Source organism: Nicrophorus vespilloides, unplaced genomic scaffold (assembly GCF_001412225.1).
Source record: "Nicrophorus vespilloides isolate i.1.1-1 unplaced genomic scaffold, Nicve_v1.0, whole genome shotgun sequence".
NCBI classification, from domain to species: Eukaryota; Metazoa; Arthropoda; class Insecta; order Coleoptera; family Silphidae; genus Nicrophorus; species Nicrophorus vespilloides.
In genome coordinates, this window is record NW_017100112.1 from 1,197,965 (window position 1) to 1,224,836 (window position 26,872).

At 31.7% G+C, this 26,872-nt stretch overlaps 3 protein-coding genes across 3 annotated transcripts in view; 1 reads left to right on the forward strand and 2 right to left on the reverse strand.

Annotated features, from left to right (window-relative positions):
• Positions 1-215: 215 nt before the first annotated feature.
• On the reverse strand, positions 216-1,932 carry LOC108568585 (cytochrome P450 6k1-like). Its single transcript, XM_017929765.1, is given in 7 exon segments — positions 216-346; positions 348-387; positions 443-633; positions 635-692; positions 747-959; positions 1,013-1,865; positions 1,916-1,932. Coding segments are annotated over 7 exon segments (1,476 nt in total). The 5' UTR covers positions 1,919-1,932; the 3' UTR covers positions 216-228.
• A 1,167-nt stretch (positions 1,933-3,099) lies between these two features.
• LOC108568561 (cytochrome P450 6g1-like) overlaps positions 3,100-26,872 on the reverse strand; it is a 60,149-nt gene continuing 36,376 nt past the window's right edge. Inside the window, exons 2-11 of the mRNA XM_017929732.1 lie at positions 7,192-7,283; positions 6,285-7,137; positions 6,023-6,229; positions 5,719-5,970; positions 5,514-5,666; positions 4,815-4,837; positions 3,911-4,763; positions 3,627-3,839; positions 3,321-3,572; positions 3,100-3,264 (exon numbers count right to left, since the gene is read on the reverse strand). Of these exons, the coding sequence (XP_017785221.1) occupies positions 3,101-3,264; positions 3,321-3,572; positions 3,627-3,839; positions 3,911-4,763; positions 4,815-4,837; positions 5,514-5,666; positions 5,719-5,970; positions 6,023-6,229; positions 6,285-7,137; positions 7,192-7,194 (2,973 nt within the window). The 5' untranslated portion in view covers positions 7,195-7,283 and the 3' untranslated portion in view covers position 3,100. The remainder of the gene's footprint in view (positions 3,265-3,320; positions 3,573-3,626; positions 3,840-3,910; positions 4,764-4,814; positions 4,838-5,513; positions 5,667-5,718; positions 5,971-6,022; positions 6,230-6,284; positions 7,138-7,191; positions 7,284-26,872) is intronic.
• LOC108568619 (POU domain protein CF1A) lies at positions 14,317-16,626 on the forward strand. The gene has a single exon (XM_017929817.1). The coding sequence runs from the start codon at positions 14,749-14,751 to the stop codon at positions 15,979-15,981; it is 1,233 nt and encodes a 410-aa protein (XP_017785306.1). The 5' UTR covers positions 14,317-14,748; the 3' UTR covers positions 15,982-16,626.

A 26,872-nucleotide genomic window follows, 5' to 3' on the forward strand; every position in this document is an offset into this window, starting at 1 on the left:
TAAAGAATAGAGAAGAAAAGAATGTCAAACTTCCATTGGAAAAGTTTACCAAAAAATAAATTTAAACCGCCATAAGATATACTTAATGTTCACAGAAATACATTATAAAATAAATACTATGCAACGTTTATTCGAAGGCTTTCTTATTTCTACTTAAAATAAACATAACCAAAATAGATGTGTTCTTCAAATATAATTAATACAAATTGATCGTTTTTAACAATGTTTTTACAATTTTGTAAACTTTACTTTTAAATTATTTTTTGATGCAATTGTGAAACTCATGGGATCAAACTTGATATTTTTCGTTGTCTCCGGACACGTTTCCACCTTGTATTCACTCAATTATTAAGCACAATTTAGTTCCATTCAGTCCAAGTCTTTTACCTAAATTTATTGAATGTCATCATTTTCTAATATTAAATATTTATATTGCACTTACCGACGCAATTCCTAGGCCCAATTCCAAAGGGAATATACGCATCAAAATTGCTGGATTCGATGTTTTCCGGTGAGAATCGTTCTGGATCATATACGTGGGGATCGGGAAAATATTCCGGATCGTAGTGCAAACCCAAAATAGAAATATAAACGGAAATCCCCTTTTCAATTACGTAATTGCTATTTGGTATATAAATCGGAATTGCAACATCTGTCCAAAAATGGTAAAATCGGGTATTTTCGCAGAGTTTCTGAAAATATTAATAAAAATACAGCAATGGTTTATTTATGCTATTGATGATTACCTGAAATAACTTGATCTAAATAAGTAAAATCCTTCATTAATTGATACGTTACTTCAGTTCCAAGCGAATATTTTGAACTGATCTCTTCACGCAATTTGTCTTGTATCTTTTGGTTAAAACTGATCTCGTATAAAGTGAAAGCAATAGTTGAACTTATCGTTTCAAATCCTGCGACAAAGAATTGCATGGCTTGGGATGAAACCCTATCTCCTTCTATTAAAATAAAAATGTTAAACTTTATAAACAAATAAATTAAAAATTAATACCAAATTTATATCCATTTGAAGATTCAAGTTTCATCAAATCTATATACGTGCTAATTAAATCCTTTCCCTTAGAAGAAAATTTATGTCTCACATTTATAATATCCCAAACTGCTTTGTTTAGGAACTCGAGTTGTTTTATATTGAAGAAATGTATTTTTAACCATTTGGAAATTTTTGGCATCATGAAGAGACTAAGAATTCGTGTATAATTTCCTGTAGTCGGTGAAAATAAATCTTTGGCAACTGTCATAAATTTAGAGTCATTTTTTTCAAAGCACATAGCATTAATACCGAAACCGAGAGAGGTTATAGCATCCACCGTATACTTCATGAATATTGCCTTGAGATCATAGACATCGCAATTAGTTTCCTGCATATATTGTAACATGTCGTCTCCGTTCTTGTTCATTAAGAAAATCATCTCTTTCAGTTTTAATGTTGTAAACATGGGTGACATATTCTGTCGTATATATCTCCAGAGGGGATTACTACAGAAGAACAACATATTAGCAAGTATAGGATCTCTTTCCTCTTTGAAAATAGTGTTGCGATCGTTAAAAGTTGTAAAATCCTTTATTAAAATCTGTTTAATGATATCCAATGATCGTATCACTACAACTGGTCTATCGATCACCCACGTTCCAACGATGCTTTCCTTTGAAGAATTGTAGATATTCTGGAAGAATTGTCGAATTGAAGCACGTCGAAATACAACATCTTTAATGTTTCCGAATGGAAATTTTGGTTTGATGAATGGTGTATTGCGATCACTCCAATAGCTGTAGTTCTTTGTGATTATTAGGTAGAATATGAGAACACCTCCTATTAGGATTATGGCAATTGTAAATACGATCTGAAAATTATATTTGATTATAATATTTCGTATTACTTATCATCTATTACCATTTTACTGGCACGAAATCAACTATTCAAATACTTTTATTTAGTTTATCAAATGTGCTTTTATAGAGACCAAAATAAATATATTTTTTCAATTTAATTGATGCCTTTTTGACCTCACTCACTTTTCTATAATTCTGTGGAATATTATTAAGATTATTCTTAATTAGAGAAGCATTTTCACTGATTTATCAGTAGTAAACAATCTTTGATTAATAAATAATAATTATCAGAAATTGTTTATTAACTATGAAAAGTAATAATCATCGTGATACTAAATTTGCGTTCACAAACTAAGCAAATTTATTTATATATTATTTACTCACTCAATTATTGGTGCAGTTCTAGGTCGTATGCTTTTTGTCACATTATTAATTACAGTGGAACCTCGCTTAACGAGCACCTCGCATAACGAGCAAAATGAATTGTAAGAAAAATTATTCGCTTAACGAGCGACGTTTCGCATAACGAGTGAAGATGAGAAGAGAAGTTTCGGATTGCGCGCCTGCTACATCATTTTTAAAACTTGTGTAGACATATTATGTGTATTTTTGAATCTGTTTTACTATACGAGTAAAAATCCAGAAATTTTGGAACGGTTTAAACTCGTTTTTGTTACAAAAATATTTTGTTTTAATAATAATAATATTTATTGAAACAGCAAAATTACAAAATAAAAAAATCTCAATACAATAATATAAATATCATAAATCAAAAAAGTCACCTGCTTCAAAGGGCTATTGACCATAGATCTTCCTGCCTTTTATTTTAATTATATTAATTTCTTCATTACTATTTTATTTAGTCTTTTATTATTTTTTATTGAAATAAAATACTTTAAATTTTGATGTTTAGCAATACCTCGAATAGTGCGATTTTGATTAGGCGGATTCACTATAGTAGTATTAAAACTGTGAAAAATAATTAATAATTGAAGAAAGTTCAAATTAATTCTAAAAAATCAGTACACAAAATTATCTTTTTCTTCCTCTATATAATCAAGTTCCTTTTTATGCAGTTTTAAAATCCTCGATTAGTCCTCGATTTAAATGGTACGGTAATACAAGGAATTGCTTGTCAATTAAGTTTATTCTTTTATTACATTAAAGTTACTTAGTTGTAATTATAAATTAAATATTACTAAATTAATACAATTTCATAAATTAAATTCTAAAGAATTCCTTTATTTTATAACTTAGTGAACTTCAATTTGAATCCATCCGATGAAGAAGTTGTAAAAGACATGATATCAAATTTGAGATTTTTCGTTGTCTCCAAACATGGTTCCACCTTGTATTCACTCAACAATTTAATCAAACATAATTTACTTCCTATTAGTCCCAATCGTTTACCTACAAATTTATTTAATTTTATACATTTCTCAAACTACTTCTTATATTGTACTTACCAAGACAACCTCTAGGCCCATTACCAAATGGAATGTAGGCATCAAGATTAATGGATTTGATGTTTTCCGGTGAGAATCGATCTGGGTCAAATTTGTACGGATTTGGAAAAAATTCCGGATCGTAATGCAATCCGAAAACAGAAATGTATACTGCTGTACCTTTTTCTAATATAAAATCAGTATTTGGTATTTTATAATTCATACAACATCTTCTATCCAAGAATGCTAAAGCCGGGTATTTTCGTAAAGACTCTGAAATTAAAGAGAATCTTAATATTCAAATTGTTTTTGTATATAAGATGTTACCTGAGACGACTTGTCCTAAATAAGTTAGATCCTTTAACAATTCATATGTTACATCAGATCCAGGTACATACTTCAAACAGATTTCTTCACGTAATTTATCTTGAATCGTTTGATGCAAACTGAGCTCGTACAGAGTGTACGCAATTGTTATACTTGTTGTTTCAAAACCCGCAGCAAAAAATTGTACAGCTTGACCAACAACCTTATCTCCTTCTACGTAAAATATAATAAAATATAAAAATATAATAATAGTTAAATTAAAATAAGTATAAAATCAATCCCACCAAACTTGTATCCATTGAAACTATCAGATTTCATCAATTTTATGTACGAGTTTATCAAATCCCTTCGATTAATGCAATCTTTGTTTCGTTGATTTATCACATTCCAAAAGGTTTTCCTAAAGAAATCCATACTTTTCAGATCAAAGAAAGGTAATTTAAACCACTTGGCAATTGTTGGTATCATAAAATTAAATCCGAATCGCAGATAATTCCCAATACTTGGTAAAAATATAGAATTTGCAGCGTCTTTGAATTCGGATTCTTTCTTCTCGAAACACGAAGCAGAGATTCCGAAACTTATAGAAGCCATGAAATCCACAGTATAATCCATGCATATTTCTTTGAGATCGTATACTTTACAGGCATTTTTGCTCATGTAATGTAACATATCGTCTCCAGACTTGTTCATCAAAAAAATCATATCCTTCAGCTTCAATATTGTTAACAATGGTGACATTTTTTGACGCATAGTTCTCCACTGGGGATTTTTACTAAAGAACAACATATTCGCACAAATTGGATCCGCTTCTTCGTTAGCGAGAACAGTGCGATCACGGAAATTTATAAAATCCTTAATTAAAATTTGCTTGATTATTGCAGGTGAACGTATTATTAGCATTGGTTCACCAAAGACCCAGATTCCAACTATGCTTTCTTTCGAAGCATTGTATATACTTTGAAAGTATTCTCCAATTGAAAAGCGGAAGAACACCATATCTTTGAAATTTCCAAATGGAAACGTTGGTTTAATGTATGGTATATTTCGGTCCTTCCAATAATTGTAGTTCTTTGTTATCCATATGTAGCATATCATAATTGCTACTATTAGCACCAAGGCAATTAAAATCACAATCTAAATAATATAATTTATTATAATTTAAATTTGAATTTAAAATTATCTTACCATTTTGCATAAGTTCACACAAACTCAACAATTTACATACTGATATTAAACAGCAATAATTTTCTTATATAGTAACGTTCATATGCTTATTATTTATTTGTTTTTGTAAACCAATTAAAAAATGCATAAAATAATTTCACGAAAGTCAATCTCATACTTTGAGTAGTAACTTTATGATGCCTTCTTGACCTAACTGTTTGTTTTTTTTTCATACATTCTGATTTTGGATATTGTTGACCTTCAATTAGACTTTGTGCATAGAGAATGCGCACGAAGTAATCTTATATTTTCTTGATTAAATAAAAGCTTAAAATATCTCAATTAATCAATAATTATACACTTTATATTTTATCAGATAAGTCAATCTTATTAAGCTTAAATATTAATGAGTTTGTACTTTATTTTGCACATTGCTTATAAAGCTTTCGAATCGATCAGCAAATATCTCGAACTAAATTTAATAAAAAATGAATATAAAAAAGAAAATAACATATTATGAATTATAAAGTCACACAAATATGATCTAATTTTATTAGAGTTTGAATTCACAAATTCTTCATATGGATAAAATAGTATTAACAATAGTATGAATTAGAAACAAAATAACAATAATAAAAGCCAGTTTATCATTTTCGAATTTAAAAAACAAAACAATCACAAACAATAAAAGTAAATGAATTAAATAAAATTATAATTTCGTAAATTTCACTTTCAATCCGTGTTTCAGAGCGATGGTGAAAGCAAGCGGGTCAAATTTAATTGTCTTCACCGTTTCTGGACATGTCTCCACCCTGTATTTACTTAGTATTTTGATCAAACTTAGCTTCGTTCCGATCACTCCCAGTCGTTTTCCTAAAACGTAATTTCAATTAACAATTTTTTTCAAAATTAAAAAAAAAAATACCTATGCAATTTCTCGGTCCAAGTCCGAATGGTATGTAAGTATTAGGTTGAATGAACTGAAGATTTTCGGGTGTGAATCGTTCAGGGTCAAACGCTTGCGGATTGGGGAAATATAAAGGATCATAGTGCAAACCCAAAATAGAGAAGTAGACCGGTGTCCCTTTTTCGATAACCATCTCGGTGTTAGGTATCTTGTAATCCATTTCGCACCGCCGATCCAAAAACGGTAAAGCCGGATATTTTCTTAAAGTCTCTGTAAAAGCAAATTATTATAAGCAGGTTCATAAAAAATAATATTAATATACCTGAAACTACTTGGTCCAAATAATGCATATTTTGGATGCTTTCATAAGTCACTTCGGTTTCGTCGATTTGCTGTATTTCTTTGCGTAGTTTATCTTGAATCGTTTGGTGGAAGCTAAGCTCGTATAGTGTGAATGCAATCGTCGAGCTTGTTGTCTCAAATCCAGCCGCAAAGAATTGTACAGCTTGACTTACAAGTTTGTCGCCCTCTACGAACATTATCAATTAATACAATAAATTGGATGAATTTACTAATTATATTACCAAATTTAAAACCATCCGAGAAGTTAGTTCCCATTAATGTTATGTACGCGTCAATTAAATCATTGCGTTTCGTTTGCGTACGTGTCCTGTGATCTATGACATCCCAGACAGCTTTCCTCAAGAAGTCAATGCGCGTAGGATTGAAGAAGGCTATTCCGAAGAACTTGGCAATTCCAGGAACAAGGAAATAACTGACGAAACGAATATAGTTTTCAGCACTTGCTTCGAACAAACCTCCAGCTACTGTTCTGAATTCTGCTGATTCCTTCTTGAAGCACATCGCATCAAGTCCGAAGCCAATTGAGGTAATTACATCGACGGTGTACTTCATGCACAACTCTTTGGCGTCAAATATTCCACCATTGTGCTTATCCAAATACTCGTTCATATCATCTCCTGACTTGTTCATCAGCTTAATCATGTCCTTCAGTTTAGTGGTGGTAAATAATGGAGACATTTTCTGACGAATGATCTTCCATTGCGGATTTTTTGTGAGAAACATCATGTGGGCACAGACGGGATCCGCATCCTTATTACTAAAAACCGTGCGATCTTTGAACGTCCCGAAATCTTTAATCAACATTTCTTTTATGATATCAGGAGATCTGATTACTATAAGAGGTTGTCCGAAAATCCAGATACCAACAACGCACTCCTTTGAAGCATTGTAAATGTTCTGGAAGAATTCTCCCAAGGAATCACGGAAGAACAATACACTTTTGAAATTTCCAAAAGGAAACTTTGGTTGCAGATACGGGATGTTGCGTTCCTTCCAATAGTTGTACTTCTTCGATATTAAATTATACCATATCAAAAATGCTATGATTAATATCAAGGCTACCGGTACGATGATCTGCAAGATAAAGATTTGTTAACAAAATAAGTATGAGCTGACTTAACGACTTACCATCTTCGATTAAACCAAGTTTCCAAATGTTGCGTTTCAATGGTGCACGAACTTTATATAGAGCCAAGAACAGGTAACACGCAATGGTAACACTAATAAAAAAAATAAGCCAAGGATAAGTCTCTTATATTATTTATGAAAGCATCATCACGCAAATGTATTTATTGCTTAAACGTCTATTCAAGAGTAACATGTTTTCTTTTCCGAGTGTTATTTTGATATTTCCTGTCTTATATATTGGTAAATTTGACCCTCGTGTTATATAAGCGTATTTAGTTTCATAATTAATTAATTGTGTTATTATTATTTATTAAAAACATTATTTCAATACTCATCAATAAAAACAATTATAAATATACATATATAATATTTCTAGTGTGAGTTTCCTCTAATAGCCTAATTATTTCTGCTTGATTAATCCAATAAGTGAAAGCAACTTATAAAATGAATATTGATTACGTCAAAAAAAGGTCAATGTTCGATTAAGGTAAACTACGTATGTGTACATAAGCTAAGCCCATGAACTGAAAGAAGCATTTCAAAGATGAAGAAGACAGGAAGAAGGTCCACTGTTATCGGTCGAAGGTTATCAGTAGAAAATATTCTTCGAAAACGGCACTCGAAGTGTCGACCAAACAATTACCATTGTGGTGTCCCATTGTGTCTGGGCCCTACGCGCATTACCATAAGCGAACCTCGTGGGGCTCAACACTTTAATATTCAAATTAATTCAAAAGCCCCACTTCATTATGTATATCTTCTCTTGTTTCCATTTTCCAGTGCTTTCAGTTCCTTACATAATCGGAGCGTGTTACCATCAATCGCAATTACGAACGATGCGCTTTTTTTTGTGCATTTTGAATTTGCCACCGTTTGCGCTCGGTATGCGACGAAATCTGTAGCACAAAAACGAGCAAAAACGAGAGGTCCGGATCGCCGGAAGCACTTTGGTTACGCAACGTTCGGAATCCGTGGCGCCGCCCGGGACGATTCGGCTTCCGGCGCAGAGATGGCGCCTCATAGCACAACTGGTGCTCGACAAAAAACCTAATTGAAAATTCAGTTACATTTGCTCTGCATACATTGGACAGGTGAAGAGCACAGATTTTTACCAACTCATGAATTGATGTAAAAAATATTTCGAATTTTTACATTCAGTTTTAATTAATATTCTAACAAATTTAGTCAATAAAAATTAATATAACCTTTACATTTTCTTCAGAATTAAATAAATAAATTAAATTTCTGAAATTTTATATAACTTAATCTATTATTATTCAATAAATTATAATAGTAAATATTTAAGTGTTTTGTAATTTTCTGTATTTTTTTTATGATTATCAATAAGTTACTAAATATTTTCTTGATATAACTTATCAATGTTTATTATTTCTTTAATATATTTGAATCTTTGAAATACAATTTGAATTTCCGTTTATTTTTAAAACTTTTAAGTCGTTATTTTCTTAAAATCATCGTTTTATATTATTAAACAAAATTTGTCCCAATGTGCGAAATCGTAACGAATCAATACGACACAATTCTGTATTGTTATCTAGAAAATACAAACATAATAATGATGTGAAAAGAAATAATTCTTTCATTTGAAGTTTTCTTTGCGCCTTAAGAATTATTACCCTCAAACAGCCTAAAATCCGATAACACGGATGCTGTAAATGTAAATAAGCAATGCCTGGAAGAGAGTAACCGCAAACATGACAGATACCTTATCTTTATTAAATATTTAAGAAATTATACATAGTTAAACAAAAACTAATATTTGCTTTTAGTCTAACAATACCTGCAATAATTTCTAATTTTTATTATCCGAATTTTATTATAAATATTGTTTGTATAATTGTGAATAGAAATTGTAGAAATATTAGTTTAGTTTTAGTTATTGATTATTTATATTAAAAATCAGCATCAACTAGAAGAAATATATTTTGTATATAAGAAAATGTAAATAATTTTGTATAAATAAAAAAAAATTGGAAAAACAATTATTTCGTGTTTTTCTTCTATTTTATAAATTCTCAAGTTAAAAAAAATCAAGTTTGTTAACGTTAATTTATGTCATATTAAAAAAAAGTTTTACGTCAAATTCCATTGACCTAATTCTCATTGTGGACGAGAAGTGAATTAAATTTGGTTTCGATTGAGATCTACGGGGGATGCTGAATGTATATAGAAGAAAAAGACGTAAAGTTGTGGATCGAGCAACATCGAGTTCGTTAAATGCGAACAAGATCTGGAGCGATGGAAAATAATAGTAATGACGATGGTAAAGAGTAGAGTAGAAGAAGAAGAGGCTGCGAACAATGGTTGTGTGCGATGGGGTCCATTGAAAGGAGACAAATCAGTTTCGGGAGAGAAAGGTTATATCTGCCTATTCAGAATCGTTGTGAAGAGAGGCTCGACGAGAGAGAAATAAAAAAAAATAGAAGGGGTCCAAAGCAACAAGACAGCAGACACCGTAGGGGTGTCGCGAAGCACATTGTTAACTGGTATCCGACGGATGGAGAGGATGAGAATCCGAACGACTCTCCCGATTCCTGATGATAGGTTTTCAGGTGTCGCAAGAGGAGGACGCGAGGTGTCCTGTGACGTCGCCACCTCTTCGGAGACGCTACGCCCCGTCGTCGTCTCAGGTAGGAAATTGAGTTTACATAATCCGGGGAAGAGGAAGAGCATTTGCATTTCGCGCCGCGGAAAAAGTTTCTCTTCCAGATAAAAAAAAAAGGGGGAGCAGAAGGAAGAGAGAGAGAGAACAGTTTATATATGCGCGCTGAAAATATATATAAAAAAGGAACTAATTTAAATCCGGGGAGTCACCTGTTGCTGCTATGAACAAATCATACGGCTAGTGCCACAAAATTAACATGGAATTTGCAATACAATGGGGCATTAGCACTTGCAGACTAATACATATGTATGCAGTCCTAAACATTCCATCGGGGGTAGATTTATATATATATACACACACACATAATACGAACGCAGGTCACTCTCACCATCATCAACATCATTACCCTCCAAAAAAAATACAAACAATAACAACCAAAAGAAAGGTGCATTATTTTTTATTTTATTTTCATCTTCATTTTAATTAACACAATTTATTGCCCACTTAATTAGGACTTAATTGCCGCAACTACCGAAATAGAAATGAACTAATAAGATACGCGGCGCGGAATATTTTAATGGCAATTAAACAATGAGCACCGTCGGACCGTGTAAAGCCCCATCCAATTAATCAAAATTCATTAACGGAATCATCGAAATGCTCTGAATTAGAGTTTCTTCGCACTTTGCTTTAGTCGCATCGCTCCAGGCGAATATATTGATTTGGAAACTTTCGCATCGCACAGGGACGTGTCCATTTTGTTGTTGTGATCTTATTCCCGTGAATTCTGGCACTTCTTCGTTTTCTCACTAGTTCTTTGTCTCCAACTCGTCGGTGGAACTGGAAGGAACTAGGAGGTTCGTTGCCACATGGTGCTCTTGCTCACAGGTACACTTTTCGATGGTGGCCCATTGAGACCAGAACGGCCCTCGGGATTTCCTCCATTGTCCGGTCACGAAAACGACTTTATGTATTATTATTATCATCGGAGCGTACAATTTAAAACACATGTTTGAGCTTATATAACAGTACTGGAGCCCCAGACGACCTTACCACGACTTCCTCTGATTTTCCTCATCCCCGACACTCCTGGGACTCCCTTAACAAAACAACTAAACATTTACAATTTCTTAACATTATCTACTTTAATACACAACATTTCTATCTCATAGAATTTTGACTTTTTCATTCAATTAATTGTTAAAAAACCATATATTTTATAATTATTCTGTTCATAATGATGGTGATTGATATTTGGATGAACTTTGTTTTTTTTTTCATTTAGCTTATTTTTATATATAAATTAATTTGGAATTTAATACAATGCACTATTTTCTCAAATCTTACTTTAATTTACGAATTTTAGCTTATTAATTTATTATTTTTTTGTGCGCTTTAATTAATCTATGAATTTTACTATAAATATTTTCGTATAAGTCGTAAATATTCACATATCATTAAGTCATTTATATTAAACAAAAATAGACGCATTTTACAATTTGCATACATAATATTGTCCATTCAGTAAATTTAAAACTCAAAACCGACATTCTTAAAAAAACATTTTTGTAAATGTTTGGTTGTTAAAATATCAACAGATCTATAAAATTGGTTAGTTTATAAAGAATATTGTTGAGATAGTAAAATGGGTGCAATAAATGGTAGACCAGAGGAATGAAAAAAAGGATTAGTTTTACTACGTAGGTCTATGGGAAAAGTCATTCGTAAAACCGAAAGGAGATTTATTGGGCGCTTGAGGAACTGCATAACCTAACCGTAATCGTCAAAAACCATTTATATAGAAAACATTTCTATATTAGAAATTGAAGCAAAAATATCGATAATCCACTTACATCCAAACTTTTTTAAATGTAATCTTTCGTTTACATTTAATTGCTTAATTGAATAAATTGATCAATTAAAATATACAGTAAATTACTACGGTTTAATTATTAAATTATTTAAAGCGAACGCAGAATATTCTAAAATTATGAATGAACGTTATAAAATATAATAAATATTAAATATGTTGAAATGAAATTAAAAGTTGCTAACTACAAATACTATTTTATAATTTATTATTTACGAGGTAAAGGAATGTATGCATTATACGCAATTTACAAGAAAACGTAGGTAGCAGAAACGTATCACACGGCGGTGGTATTCAAATTAGTGTTCGGTTAGTGCGGCAGGTGAAACAAAAAAACACAGTGAAAAGTTTGAAGCGTATTACGAAAAACCACGGAAATATTCATTTTATTAATAATATATAATTCATCTTAATTAATATCATCGAGATAAATGCGATATAATTCTCGTTATCACGTATTTTAATATTACAGGTAAACAGGTAAATTACTCTGTGATACCAATTAATTGTTTCCATCTGCTAATTAAACACGTTAATTGGAAAATGTAAATGATTTAAGACATGCAAGCCTCCAAAATCTTGCATCCAAATAGCATTGCGTTAAGTTCCGACTTTATCCGCAAGATGGATATACCGGCTCTGGCTCGAGCACATATTCTAACATTACTAGCTAGGGTCGTTCTCGTTGAATCATTTTCTAAACGCAAGAAAAAAAATATATAATCTATTTTATTTTATACCTATTTGATTCTAATAATAATATTTAAATACAATACAAAATAAAGATTTTATTTCCAATACATTTTTTTACGTTATTTATATAAAATAAAAATTAATCAAATAAATTTATTATTATGTAATTGTTATATGAGAATACCGCTTATTTTCAGCAAATATTACTAATAAAATAATTAAACAGGTGTAAACTATTAAATTGCTATTTTCCTATAAACTTCACGTATTCAATATGAGGCAGCAGTTTCTGGAAAAATAGAATTATTTTCTTGTTTTATAAATATTTATTATCAATTATTCGAAAACGTAAAATAAATGATTATTAAAATAATAAAATTTTAATTATAATTGATAAATGTTATTCAATTATAATATTTTTCAAAATAATATTATTATTTTTGCTTTAATATAATTGTAGAATTTGCTCTTAAAAAAAATATAATAAATTAAAAATGTGCACTTTCTTTTAAAAATTTCTGCATTAAAAATGTTTGCGCGATTTACTTTAAAATAAAGTGAATTAAACCTGTCCGAAAAAAATCAATGATTTTCATATAAATATGTTAATTTTAATAGCCAATTTTATGAAATCAATGTGTTTATTAATATTCAATTTTTAAATATTTTATGTTCTTAATAAAAAAAAAACGCAGTAAATTAATTATATACATAAAATATACATGTGTTTATTGATATGTTTGTAATAATATTATAAAATAGTAATAAATCATTTTAATTGATTTACTTGAATATTATAACAATTAATAAATATTTTTTAAGAATAGATGAAATTTTAATCGACTGTGAATTTTACTATCACAATATGTCATTTTTAGCATACATTTTAATAGTGAATTCTAAATATCAAAAGTATCACGTAATTGAAAAATATGTGAACTATTTTAATTCATAAATTAATAAATACATTTATATTTGTGATTAATTTGATTCAAAATCAATTCAATAATTATTTTTAGTAATAGATAAAAATTTAATTAATTGTAAACTTTAAATAATATATATTACATTAATTCAATTCTAATATTACATTTGCGTTGTCAGATTGTAAAGAATAACTTTGTATTACGAACTAAAAAAGTTGTTAAAGTAATTTGTTTCCTAAATAGATTTAACATATTTTTGTTCAATTATACTTAATTTGATTTATAATGAATTATTACAAAATTTAAATTATTAAGAGTACTAAATCATTATAATAGATATTATTACTTTAAATGTTAATAATTTATACTAATGTCTACTATTAAAATGACAAAAGATAACATAAAAATATTATGTATCTTTTATAAAGAATCAATGTTTAAATGAAATAAGCAAATTATACTTATAAAGTTTATTTAAGTAAATAAATCATATTTGTTAGTACTTATATTTACATATTGGATAATTAATGTCTGCGATTGTTTAATAAATTATTTTTTAAAAAGTTAAGAAATTGTTATTGTTTTTCTGTATATAAAAGATGTTTTATTAACAATTTTTTTGTTAGTGGTTGAAATGTAAGCATTGCAAAGTTGTTTGTAACTATTGTACATATATCTATATCTATAGATATTTAGTTGTTGTGCAGTTTTTTGAGGGTTTGGGGTTGCTGGTCCGGGGCTGCCGTCGGTTAGTATGTGAGTTCGGCACGCTCTGTTGCTTAGCTACCGTGCGCTACAGAGTGTAAACACTTCCCCTCCGGGTGGTGGGGCCGAGGATTCCAGGCGGTCTGCGCCCGGTATCGAACCAGTCGCAAGCCTTCTCGAGTGACGTCAGACCACGTGACCCCCAGGTCGGCGAGTGATGCACGGCCAATGGCGCGCGCACCCTTTGGTGGGGGCGTTCTGCAGTGGGGGTAAAAAGGTGGCCAGAGTTGGCAGCTCCGGTGAGCAGCCGCATCGTGTTAGTAGTACATTCAGAGTCGTCGTGCGTGCCAGTGATATGCATAACACATGAGAGCGTGCTGACAGATAGAAAGACAGACATACAAACAGATATATACTACTATACTATGCACACATAGATAGTTAGATACGATACAACTACACCACACTCTCTGCACTACATGTATCTCTCGATCTCTCCTCCGAGAGCGGTCCGTTGACGACGAGAGCGTATATTCGCAACAGTGTGCTGATCAGTTCTACCTGTTATACGATTTTGTTTTTTTGTTTGTTGTTGTTGAATAATTCCGTTCGCAATCGCAAGCGATTGCAGCTTTTGAACTGTTGAATAAGTTGTTCCTTGATTTGGAGGAGTGGAACAAAAAGTGATCTCAGTGCGTTTGGAGAAGGACTTATTATTACTGCCCTCCAAAGGGCATATGGCGGCCACCACGTACCTTCCAGCAAGCAGTGCGGTTACGGCATCAGATTTGGACGGTGGCGTCGGAGTAATGAATATTGTCGGAGGTTATCACACCAGCGCCTCCCCGAGGTCTGCTGCAGACGCTAGCGAAATGAAATACCTGCCACAACATCACCACCATCATCACCATCAAATGGCCAGTTCGCCGTCGCCCAGCGGCCACGCGGCCGTCTCCCTATCCACCGCCAACCCCTGGGTCAGCCTTCAACCTGGAGCTGATCCATGGACCGCTTCCATGGCGGGGATGCACCACGCACACCATCATCATCCACACCAAGATGTGAAACCACTGAGTCAGCAGGCTGATATGCTGCACCACAGGCAACAACAGCAACAGAGTATGGGATCCCCTCACGCGTGGCACGCGCCCGTCTCCTCGGCACATTACAACCCCGGCGGTGCCGGATCTCCTCTTCAGCAGTACCATGCAGCCATGAACGGTATGATCGCCCATCACCAAGCCGCGCCTCAACTCCACCATCCCCTGCACAGAGACATGCAAAGTCCGCATCACGTACAACATCCCGGCGATAGGGACGTGGTGAGCGGCGGTGAAGACGAGACTCCCACCAGCGACGACCTCGAAGCATTCGCAAAGCAATTCAAGCAGAGGCGTATCAAGTTGGGTTTCACTCAAGCGGACGTTGGTTTGGCACTTGGCACCCTGTACGGCAACGTATTTTCGCAGACGACGATCTGCAGGTTTGAAGCGCTGCAACTTAGTTTCAAGAATATGTGCAAGCTGAAGCCTTTGCTGCAGAAGTGGCTGGAGGAGGCTGACTCGACGACGGGATCTCCGACCTCGATCGATAAGATCGCAGCACAGGGCAGGAAGAGGAAAAAGCGCACCAGCATAGAAGTGTCGGTGAAGGGCGCACTCGAGCAGCACTTCCACAAGCAGCCGAAGCCGTCGGCACAGGAGATCACGTCGCTAGCAGATAGTTTGCAATTAGAGAAGGAAGTTGTGCGAGTGTGGTTTTGCAACAGGAGGCAGAAAGAGAAGAGGATGACGCCGCCCAACACTCTTGGCGGTGACATGATGGACGGCATGCCACCAGGTGGACACATGCACCCCGGCTACGGCCACCACCCCGACATGCACGGCTCCCCCATGGGTCAGCATTCGCACTCCCACAGTCCGCCAATGTTATCCCCCCAAGGCATGGGTCACCAGTTGACGGCCCACTAGCATCCAGCCCACTGGGCCTCACTACTCCACCACAGCGATAATGGCTAGCAGCGATTTCAAAATCCCCAAGATTTACTCTCGAAACTTGAATAGGAAGCGACGGCCCGTCCAAATAACGGCGCATAGACACTTTTAACTATCTTATATTGCTACCTCAGCAACAACCACCCCGATAGAAATTCGCATCTTGGGGGAGTCAGTGGGCACCAGTGAAACTTAACACAAGAATATATAAATAATATATATATAAAAATATATAGCGCCTCAGTGCGCGAGTGTACCTTAACTTAACAAAAAGAATAAACCTAAAACACGAACTGTAAATTAATGTATATAAGAAGAGAGTGATATTGAGACGCTAACTGCAGCGGACGTGTAATATATGAGGACGAGAAGAATTAATCGAAGATTTTAGAAGCATTGTACATAGACGTGAGAAGGAGTCGAGAAGACGAGCCAAGGGACTTTTGAAGGACTTACAAACCGAAGACGCAGAGAAGAGAAAAAACATTGCGGTAGCAATTTCGTGATTTCTACTAAAAACATAAATAAATAAAAACAAAAGATTATGAGAATAATAAGAACATCTAAGTTAAATTAATTAAATAAAAAATAAATAAATAAAAAAAAATATACACCGGGACGGTAACCAGAAAAAATACAATTACAAAGTAAGTTTATAATGTATAGAATGTCGTATATATTATATATATATATATTTAAAACAAAATAAAACTATATGAAGAAAAATAAAACGAGGTTGATGTCAACTCACTATTTGGAAAGGAAGAATATACTGTTCTTTGCGTTGTTTTAAAAAAAATAAAGAAAATTAAAATACAAGATTTAACTCTCATTTTTAATTTCGGTTATAATTTGCATTTGTGAATCAACAAAAGTCAGTTTAAATTGAAATGGAGCTGTTTATTATATTTTCTATTATTTTTTTTCATAAGACAATATTTTTCCTATTATTATTATTTTGTTAATTAATTCTATGTCCACGAGAATTCGAATTCAAAAAGATTATTTTATTTTGCTTTTGTTTCAAATAAGGAAGGAAGATATGAAAATACCGTACTGTTTCCACGTTCTTTGGTCATAATAGAAATATGTGTATATATTTATTATTATATTAATATTATATAACGTTGTACGGTGTGACAAAAAAAAAAACAAGAAAGAATTAAATCGAAAATGTTTTTAAAAATTAAACCACCTTTTTATTTCATACACTGACCCTTCTACAACAATAACAATAGAGAAAAAAAAAACACATTCACGATCAGCACACGAGAAATTATATATTAGGCAATGACGAAAAAAAAAAAGAAAATTTGTGATAAACCAGTGCAAACGTTCAAAATCCAATTGGAAATATAGCCGGGTGAGTTTTTAAACCTTTTTTTTCCTCAAAGAAATTTGTTTGCTTTTAACTACTGCTCAATTTCGGAGATTGCTTAAACGAGGGGAAAAACGTTGCACCTGTTTCGCTTTCTTATCCTTTTTAATATATAATTTTTCGTGCGCTTCAACCGTGTAATTCCCGAAAGTATATCTGATGGACACCACCCCAAAACAGTGTTGAAATTTTAAAAAAATCATTTATGTACTAACGTCCGTTTCCTGGATGCGAAAATAATCTCAGTTTAATATTATTTTATAAGTGTATTTATTTGTTTTAAGTTAACGCAAAGAATACGTAATATTTATGTTCTGAATCTTATTTAAGTTTGTGTTTTGTGCAATCCTGTTGATTTAAGTGTACAATTTTGTAAAGCATGTTTTGTTGTTTAAAAAAAATATAATTTGAAAAATTGATTATAACTCGTGTTTTTTCTTTCTTTCATCTTTAATATATATATATATATTTATTCCGCATTCAAATAAATGACGTGATTTATACTTTTATATAACTTGTCTTGGGTTGGAGCGAAGATCCACACACGTTTCGGCCTTCTAGGAAAGGTTCTTTTCGTTGTTCATTTTATGTATACGTATGCACCTTCGTTTCTTTTCTATATATACAGTCAGTTGTTTTGGTTTCGATCTTGTGTGGTGGTAGATTTGTAGAAAGAATCCTATACGACTGACCCTTAGAATAAAAAAATATAAGTATGTTTTTTTTGTGATCCCCTCGACAACAATATATATATATATGATATATACATACATATTTTCGTCTCTTTTCTGTACATGTAGAGGTGTAAAATCTGTGTCAGTGTGTGTGTGTATGTGCGAACATCCGATAATGACGATTATGTTTTACTGTAAAACTGAATAACTATATTTATATGATTTCTTTTGCATATTGTTTGTTACAATTTTTACTTTTGTTGTATATATTATAGAGAAGACTAGCTTAATTTAATTGTACATATTTATATTTAAAAAAAAAACACGTAAAAAATAATAATATTGTTATGAAACTTTTCTTTTTCTCACTATTATTTTTCTCTATTATTTTTTTTTGTTGGACAAATAAATATTTTATTATAAAAATCATCCCGAAGTCCGTTTTATTACAAAAATCGCAGCAACCTCCTCATCTTCCAATTATCGATTAGTAACTTTAAGATTAAGAAGAAAGTTAAAGATGTTAAGTAATTCGTTATTTATTAATGGAATTTAATTTGTAAGAGCTACAGTTGTTATTTTTTGCGCTTAGCTCTTTGTGCTTCCATTTTCTACGAAGAGTTCAGAGATTTCCCTGCGTCGGAAAATTGAGCGGGGTTACTTTCCAGCCGGCCGTTAGATGGCGGCACGCGTCACCTGCGCCGGCCGGCTCGTTCGAATAAGTCCTTGCTGATAATTTTGCTGATCTCCGTGTTATGTAAATCATTTTATAAACTACTACTTCATACAAATATTCAATATTCAACAATATATTTTTTCTTAAAACTTAATTTACCCTTAATTTAATTAAAAGATTTTAATATTAGTAATGCTTATAAACACGTAACAAACAGATTTTTAAACTTTATTTTTAAGTAATAAAGTACTTAAAAGTGACACACTTATAATTTTGCGATTGATTCGAAAATGACTAAGTAATCAATGTAATTATTGCATAATAGCTTTTAGGGATCGCAGAAAGAAAGAAATAAATAAAAAACGAAATGGATTTTGTATGTTAAACTCATCGGCGTAATCACGAACTTACGAATTTGTGTCTGCATTTTCAGTAACATGAATGTTGAATAACAATTTACATCGGTTCGATTGGACTTTATGCACGGAACTTTCGTAGCGAGTCGTTATCGTTTTAGAAACACATTCAAATGTACAAATGATTTTTTTTATTATATATATTTCAATCTGTTGTATATCATTTGAATTATGTTTTGCGTTGGCGATTTAAATTAGTTATATGATTCAGATATGCAAAAAAAATGTTTGTTGCAATAAATTATATTGAATCCAAAACTTAGATAGCTATAAAAAGATTTATGAATAGAATTTTACAATAGTAAATCAAAGTTTTCAATAAAGATATTTTTGAAGATTATTTTTATTTTAGAAAAATGATTATCTCCAAAACATTAATACTTTCTAATTATATTTATTTATAAAAATTACAAACATAAAAATATAACATGATTTTATAAGCAATATAATTAAACAATTAGTATTAGAAAAGTTAACTACAAAATATTTGAAATTACATAATATTAATTAAATTAGGATAGGAAAATTAATATAAAAATGTAACAAATAATTGTTAATGTTTTGTTCATCTATTTGGGTGTTATTTGTATCGGTTATAGTTTTTCTTTTCACTTGATGATTTATGGCGCAATTATTTTAATGGTCCGTAAAGTAGTGGAAAATATAATGGTTTTGTTTAACGAATGGCGCCATGAATATTTCATTATGTGTGTGTATCGGAACGATCGGTTCGATTCACTCACTATATGCGTATGCATTGGGACAATTTTCTATCGCCGATGTTTAATTATCATTACACATAATAACAATAATTTCATATGTAACGACGTAACTATCAGCAATTGCAGAATCATCATTTTTGCGCATCGACCATTTTGTTTCGTTTTCTTTGACTCAATACAAATAATAAGAATGTTTAATGCATTAGTCGTACAAAAAGAAACATATACAGAATTGAAAAGAACAAAATAAATATATATATAATTATAGGTCTTTCTGCCAGGCATACAAATTTTATTTTCATAATATCAAACAAATGCTTAGTTACAATTAAATTAAAAAAATAAATAAATAGAGCGTATTTTTTGGAGTGAAGCGTCAATTTAGTAATTAAACTATGCACTGTATTTATTTCTATATGTGTTGAAATAAAATAACGTTTATGTAAATTATTATGAAAACGCAGAGAAAAAGTATACACACATCGTCGTAATTAATTAAATTATAATAATGTATCACCTCGCACCGTTATTAAGACAATTTCGCAATGTTAACTGAATTTATTATTGAACTATTATTTCACATTCATAGAACTTTTACAATTGATATAAGAGTTTTATCATAGATTATGAGGTTCTTCGACCATTTTAATGACCATCTCTTGGAAACATTCTATTTGTCCCAAGTTAACAAAAGGTTCCAGTTAGTATCTTTTACAGAGATTACTGCACCTTTACAAGCTGTCAAGTACCTGTAATAACTGTAAACTTTTCTTCACAAATATTATTTGCAAACACAATTTTCGAAATCACAAGTAAACCAGTAAGATTTAAGATACCAAATTGATTTATAAGTTTTGCTTGTAAACTAGCGTTTATTAACCGTAATACGTTTTTAATGGTATTTTGTGTATCAGGTGAAAGAGGAAGTGTGTGTTACCAGAAGAGAGTCTGTAATTAATTCAAACTAGAAATTAAATAAGTAAATGCATCGCTGCCGTTAGAATGAATTTGAATAAATTTTAGGAACCAGTGAGAAACGCGAGATTACATCTTTTTACTAATTTTTTTTTTCTTTCTAATTATTTCATAGGCCAAATTCACGTTATTCTTTTTCTCTTAAATTTTTGAATATATTTCCGATTAATTTGGATTCCGTTTTTCTGTATGTGCGTATATGTTTACGCTTGTTAACATTTATCATATTAATTAGATATATGTGCGCAAGTGGAACATTTGTACTTGGCAATAAATTCTTGACCGGAAAGGTGTTGGGCAATTCAATTTGCATGATTTTTGGATGACTATTCATAAGGAAATCGTATTTTTGTTTTTCGTGTTCGGAATTGCGTCTCGTTGTCGAAACTTTTTTTTTAGGCGATACAGATGTTAGGAAAATGTGGTGTTTTAGCAAGCAGCTGCTATTTACATATACAACTGTCCGTGTACTTTTTATAACAATAATGACAAATTCTTGCTTCATTTTTTTTATTTATGCTATTTCGTTTTCAGAAATCTGTTGTTTTAAATTTTATATATCTAATTAGACTCGTGTTTTTATTTTGATATTTTATTAAATATATAAGAAATGATAGTGATATTCATTAATTAAAACAAAATTTAATACAATATGAACATGATTTTGATATATCTAATTTTAATTATTTTTTTATTATATAATTATTAAAATATGGAAATTTAGTGATGGAATAACGTGTAGAATATATTGATGTAAATGTAAACTGTGGGTTTTGTTGATAGGGATGTATCATAGAGTAATGTTTGAGTTATGATGAAAAGTGTAGTTTTGATGCCAGACTTATGATTATTGTTGTGTGAGCGCGTCTCTAGCATCTACTTCTGGTGGAGTGATGTGAATTAATTATTTAGTAAGTTGATTAATATATAATAAAGAGGAGTTCGGTAGCTGAATAAGTAAGCAAATGGATGGTAGCAAGAGCAGCAGAAGATAAATCAGTTAATAATTAGTTATATTCTTAATGAATGCCACGAAGTACGAGCACTCAATCCATCTCTCTCTCTTTCGCTCTTCTTGAACGCGCTCACATACAACGAGGATCACGAATATAATTTACGATCGTGCGCCGTATGATCGTTCGACAGTGATAAAAATTTGAATAACAATAAATCTAGTTTAGATGAGAAATTAGTTTTGGTTTTTCGGAGGGCCGAATGGTAATTAAAGCGGTGGTCCTTCGTTACAGTTATTGATTGCGCCCTCCCCGAAACCGTCCATCGGGAACCGGAGTCTCCGGTGATGGACAAATGGAAGCTACTTAGCGAGTTTTGATGCCTTCCATTGATAAACTGACAGGCCTTTAAACGTTTTAAACCAAACCGTCCAAGTCTCTTAATCGAGTCGTCCATTTCGACTTATCGATAGATGCTCAACCACCGAACGCACGGGAGGCAGAAGAAGAGAAGTACAGAAAAAAGAAGAAGAAAAGAAATCAACAACAACACGAAGAAGATGAAGAAGAAGAAACACAAGAAGAGGAAGAGATGTGCACCAGTGCTGCTGCTGCTACTACCATCGGCAAGAGCAGCAGCAGCAGAAGGAAGAGAAGACCAGACGAAATGAAATAAATACACTGGAGGAATCAGATCACAATCGCTTAATACTAAATTGTTTCGCCTCTGCTTGTGACAACATTATTTCGAATATATTTACATAGCGGATTTACATAATGAAAATGCCTCTCGTGAGTTTCGAAAAGAGAGTAAAACGCGCCAACGTAATTAAATGCAATCTTTTCGTTTCGGTTTTGTTCATCCACTCTCTCTCTCTGTTTAAATCTCTTCCTCTATATATATATTTGTAATTATTATAAAAAAAATAGGAGTGCTCTTCGTACTTTGTTTTAAAAGCGGTAGCGGGTCGTGAAGATGTTGAACAACAATGCAGTAGCCGCTGGTCGAGAGTATCGCGACTCAGGATCAGAGGCTACTGCCGATCCCATCTCTTAAGCCTCCTTATTCAATACAATGTAATAGCATTATGATGACTTATGAGCTCCCACAGATCGTTCCTTCCACTAACAGAGATCTCACATCTAAAACCATTGTCGCAACGGAAAATGGACTTCCATTCTCTCTCGGCCAACAAACGCACACACACAAAAAGTGCCTATTCAAATCCATTCAGACAAATTAGAAAAAAAAAGAAATAATAATAATGGACGGAGAAACAGAAAGAAAAATGTATATATATATTTATATAAATAGAGAAGAACGAAAACCGACCGACACATAAATAGTTCGCATTGTTCATGGAATAGCTTTCATATTTTACTGTGTTGTCTTATTTTATAACTGTGCAATATAAAATTATCTAAACTAAAACGAATAGTTTAACGACTCAATATTTACTTGCTTTACTAAGCGGATTATTGATTTTCTTTACAATTTTTGCCATATTTTCCAGTCCTGTACAATAAATAATTATTTTGTAAAGCTTTTAAAGTTTTATAAATTGATACCAAATCGAAAATTTGCAAATCATTTAATTAAACCTAATGTATCTTAAAATTTCTATGACCAGTTAATGTTAATTGTTGGTTGATAAACAAATTTGTAAAGTAAATGAATAATAATTTGAAATTTAGTAAATGGTAAAGGTTTTATGATCGAAATGAAATTTATTTATAAAATGTATTAAAGTAACACACATTTACACTTGCTGCAATTTAGTGAGCGCGCGCGGTGCTGTGGATTTTACAGCCATTAAAGCAGCCGTATTTGTTTTAAATCAATTAAATTATAAATGTATTATTCTGAGCGGAGCAATTTATTAAATTTAAATATTTTAATATTAAATTTTCATTCATTGGATATACGCGCGTTGCACGTAGTAAAACTACCGAATAAATGATACACGCGAAAAATACGAAACGAATCAACATTTATTATGCAACTATTTAGTCTATTTGCATCTAATTAGCGCTCAGTGATTGACGGCGCGCGCTAATTAATAAGCCACTCTCTGGTTCTCTCCCCCATTTTTTCGCTTAATTGAATTACAGGCCGCATTCGGCGGGTGAGAGGGTGGAGGGAGGAGGTGAAAGGGTGGTTTACGATACTGGAATAAATACACATACTGTGTGTATCAATGGCGCACCAGCAACCCCTTAACTTTCGTTACATAATAGGCAACGCTCGTACCACATTTAGAATGCAGCCGGCTTTTGGGTTTGCTTCTGCGGAGCGAAACGCACTTGCACCCTGCATTCATTTCGTGGTATTACCATGGGGTGCGAGCTCTCACCCACCCGAAAAACCTACCGACCGTTCAACTCAAATTGCCCCATTACTTATACATTACAGCCTCATAAAAACTTACTTAATATTAACCAATCCATTTAATATACAAGTTGTACTATATTTTGAAACGGTAGAACTGTTGGAATCTTGTATTTCAATCGATAGCCGAATTGACCGTACTCAAAATTTTCGTTTCATGTACATTGGTGTTAACGATTATTTTATGTTTAAGGTCTCGCGGGAGGTGATAAGATATGGGAGTCGTTAAAATTTTGTAAGTAATTTTCGGAACGTCCCTGAAAGCTGAGGTGATAACAAACGCCTCGGGTAGATAAGGGCCGTGGGTGGATCTCTTTCTTAATTGGCCCGGAAGGCGTTACCTAACCGAGAGGAGAGAGAGAGGAGGTAATACGGTGCGAAAGAGAGGAAGCGATGATAACGCGCTTTCGGGATTTTAATTAGTCATAAACCGATAACGAATCGTTACCGACGACATTCGACATTCAATTTAATTTATCATCGACGTATAACGAGTCCGTTATGACGAAGATGCATCGTCGTTCACCATATGTTTCATTACAAAGATTACAGCATTCTTAATTACGTTACTTGCATGATTAGTCTGACCCAAAAATGTTATCAATAATTTGATATGTAAACATGTCAAACTTTGTTGCTAATATACATATTAACCAAAGTAATTTTGTTGCGATAAAATTTTTGTATATTAAGAATAAAAACACTTTTACAAACACTTACATGTTATATGTATCACAAGTAAAAAAAATATAAGTAAATTTAAAAAAAAAATCATTACTATTATACAAATAACTAAACAAAACAGAAATCCTTACAAGAAAACCGGTATTATTTCCTGATAAAACAATTATAAATTGAGAACACGTAAACTCTTTTGTACATAATTAATTATAAGTAACAAAATATAGTAAAAACTGATATGTTTATTACTAAACAAGAGAATAAAAAAAGACAGTGTTATTTTCTAAAATGTTAAGGTTGATTAAATGTTACGAAAAGAAAAACCAGAATCTTCCTCTCGTTGTTTTTTGTTTAAAAAAAAAAACAAGATGCTTCCGTTAAATTTATGATAATGATTGTACCGGGTAGGTAAAAAATTGAAATTTGATATCTGAAAACTGTTAATAACAAAAAAAATAAGAGATTAATGGTGAAATAAATAAATGGTTATAATAAATTTTGGTACTAAGTTTGCAACATGAAAGTGGCATTAATATTCATGAAGTGTTTTCTCAAAATTTATATGGATACAATGATGACATAAACAAAAATAAATATTTTGTTAAATTAAATTGAACTATGTTTGTTTATTTAAATTTGATTATAAATTTAGAATTTCTAAGTATTTTATATAATTCAGCGCGCCTTTTTTTCTGTAGTTTCTTATTTATTTTTATTTCCTTCTTCTTGTCGTTTTACTCGATTCCACCATTTTCTTTTCGACGATGACCTTTTTTTTATTATTCCTTTTATCTCCATTCAAGCGTATTTGCATATTGTTATTATTATTATTGCTATCCACCTTGAACAAAATTACCCAACTTTTCTGCTACACTTTATATTTATCTCTTTCTTTCGCACATACAACAATCTTTAACATATATAGAAATAACGTAAAAATATAAACGTATTTTTAAATTTAATTGGTCTTAATCTTATACAAATTGAGTGACGGATATAATAGATTTTATGGTACAAATATATTTATTTATAATTGTTCTTTTGTAGAATATTACACAATAAGTAAATTATCTACATAATAATTACCTCGAATAGTACAGCTTCGATCAGTCCGGATTTACAATAATCCGAAATTTCAAAACAAAATAAATTTGAAAAAAACTTGTATTGTTAAGCTTTAATGTCCTCAATTTATCCGATTTCAAAGAGTGCTGGAAGCGCACTATACTTTTCATCTGAACTAGGACTCAAATACAGTGGAACCTCGCTTAACGAGCAAAATGAATTGCAATTTCAATATTTTATATAATTATTAAACTATAAATAAATATTTGCAAGGTGATTTTATCAGATATTTTCCGACGCGTGTTTCTGCCTTTTATCTGGAATACTTTGAGTGCTTGTGTTTTTTCAATCAAAGGTATTTCGCATTGCTTTGACGTTTAGCTACATTGTTTCGTATTAAAATGTTTGAAATGTCTTTGAATGAAAAAGAAAATATATAAAAAAAAATAATATACGTGTATCCACCAAACATGCAGATTCGAACGATAGAGCCGATACATGCAAGTCGACCGTTACTTCGCATAAGAATGAAAGCTTGTTATTATTCAAATAATTACATAATCATTATAAAGACATAAGATAAGAAAGAAAAAAACGTACTTAATAATAAAAAATATATAGTTTTTTTTTTCAATAATTTTCCAAGTCTATCGAAGAATGTAACAATAACAATATTTATTGAAACAATTATACAATTACATAAATGATCACATATAAAAAGTGCAACAACAATTACAATTATTGATTGAAGTTAAAATGATCGGTTTATTTAATTATTTTATTAATACTAAATTCTATTGAAGTAATTTTGCTTAAAAATAATAAATTTTTATTAAATTCACAGTCTGATGTATCTAGAATGTATGGAATGTATCTAGTAGAAGCATAATGCAGCTTCGATTATTCCGGATTGAAAACGAACAAAATTTGAATTGAGC

Excerpts from the sequence above, each read along its gene's own strand:
- LOC108568619 (XM_017929817.1), top strand. The coding sequence starts at position 14,749 with ATGGCGGCCACCACGTACCTTCCAGCAAGCAGTGCGGTTACGGCATCA.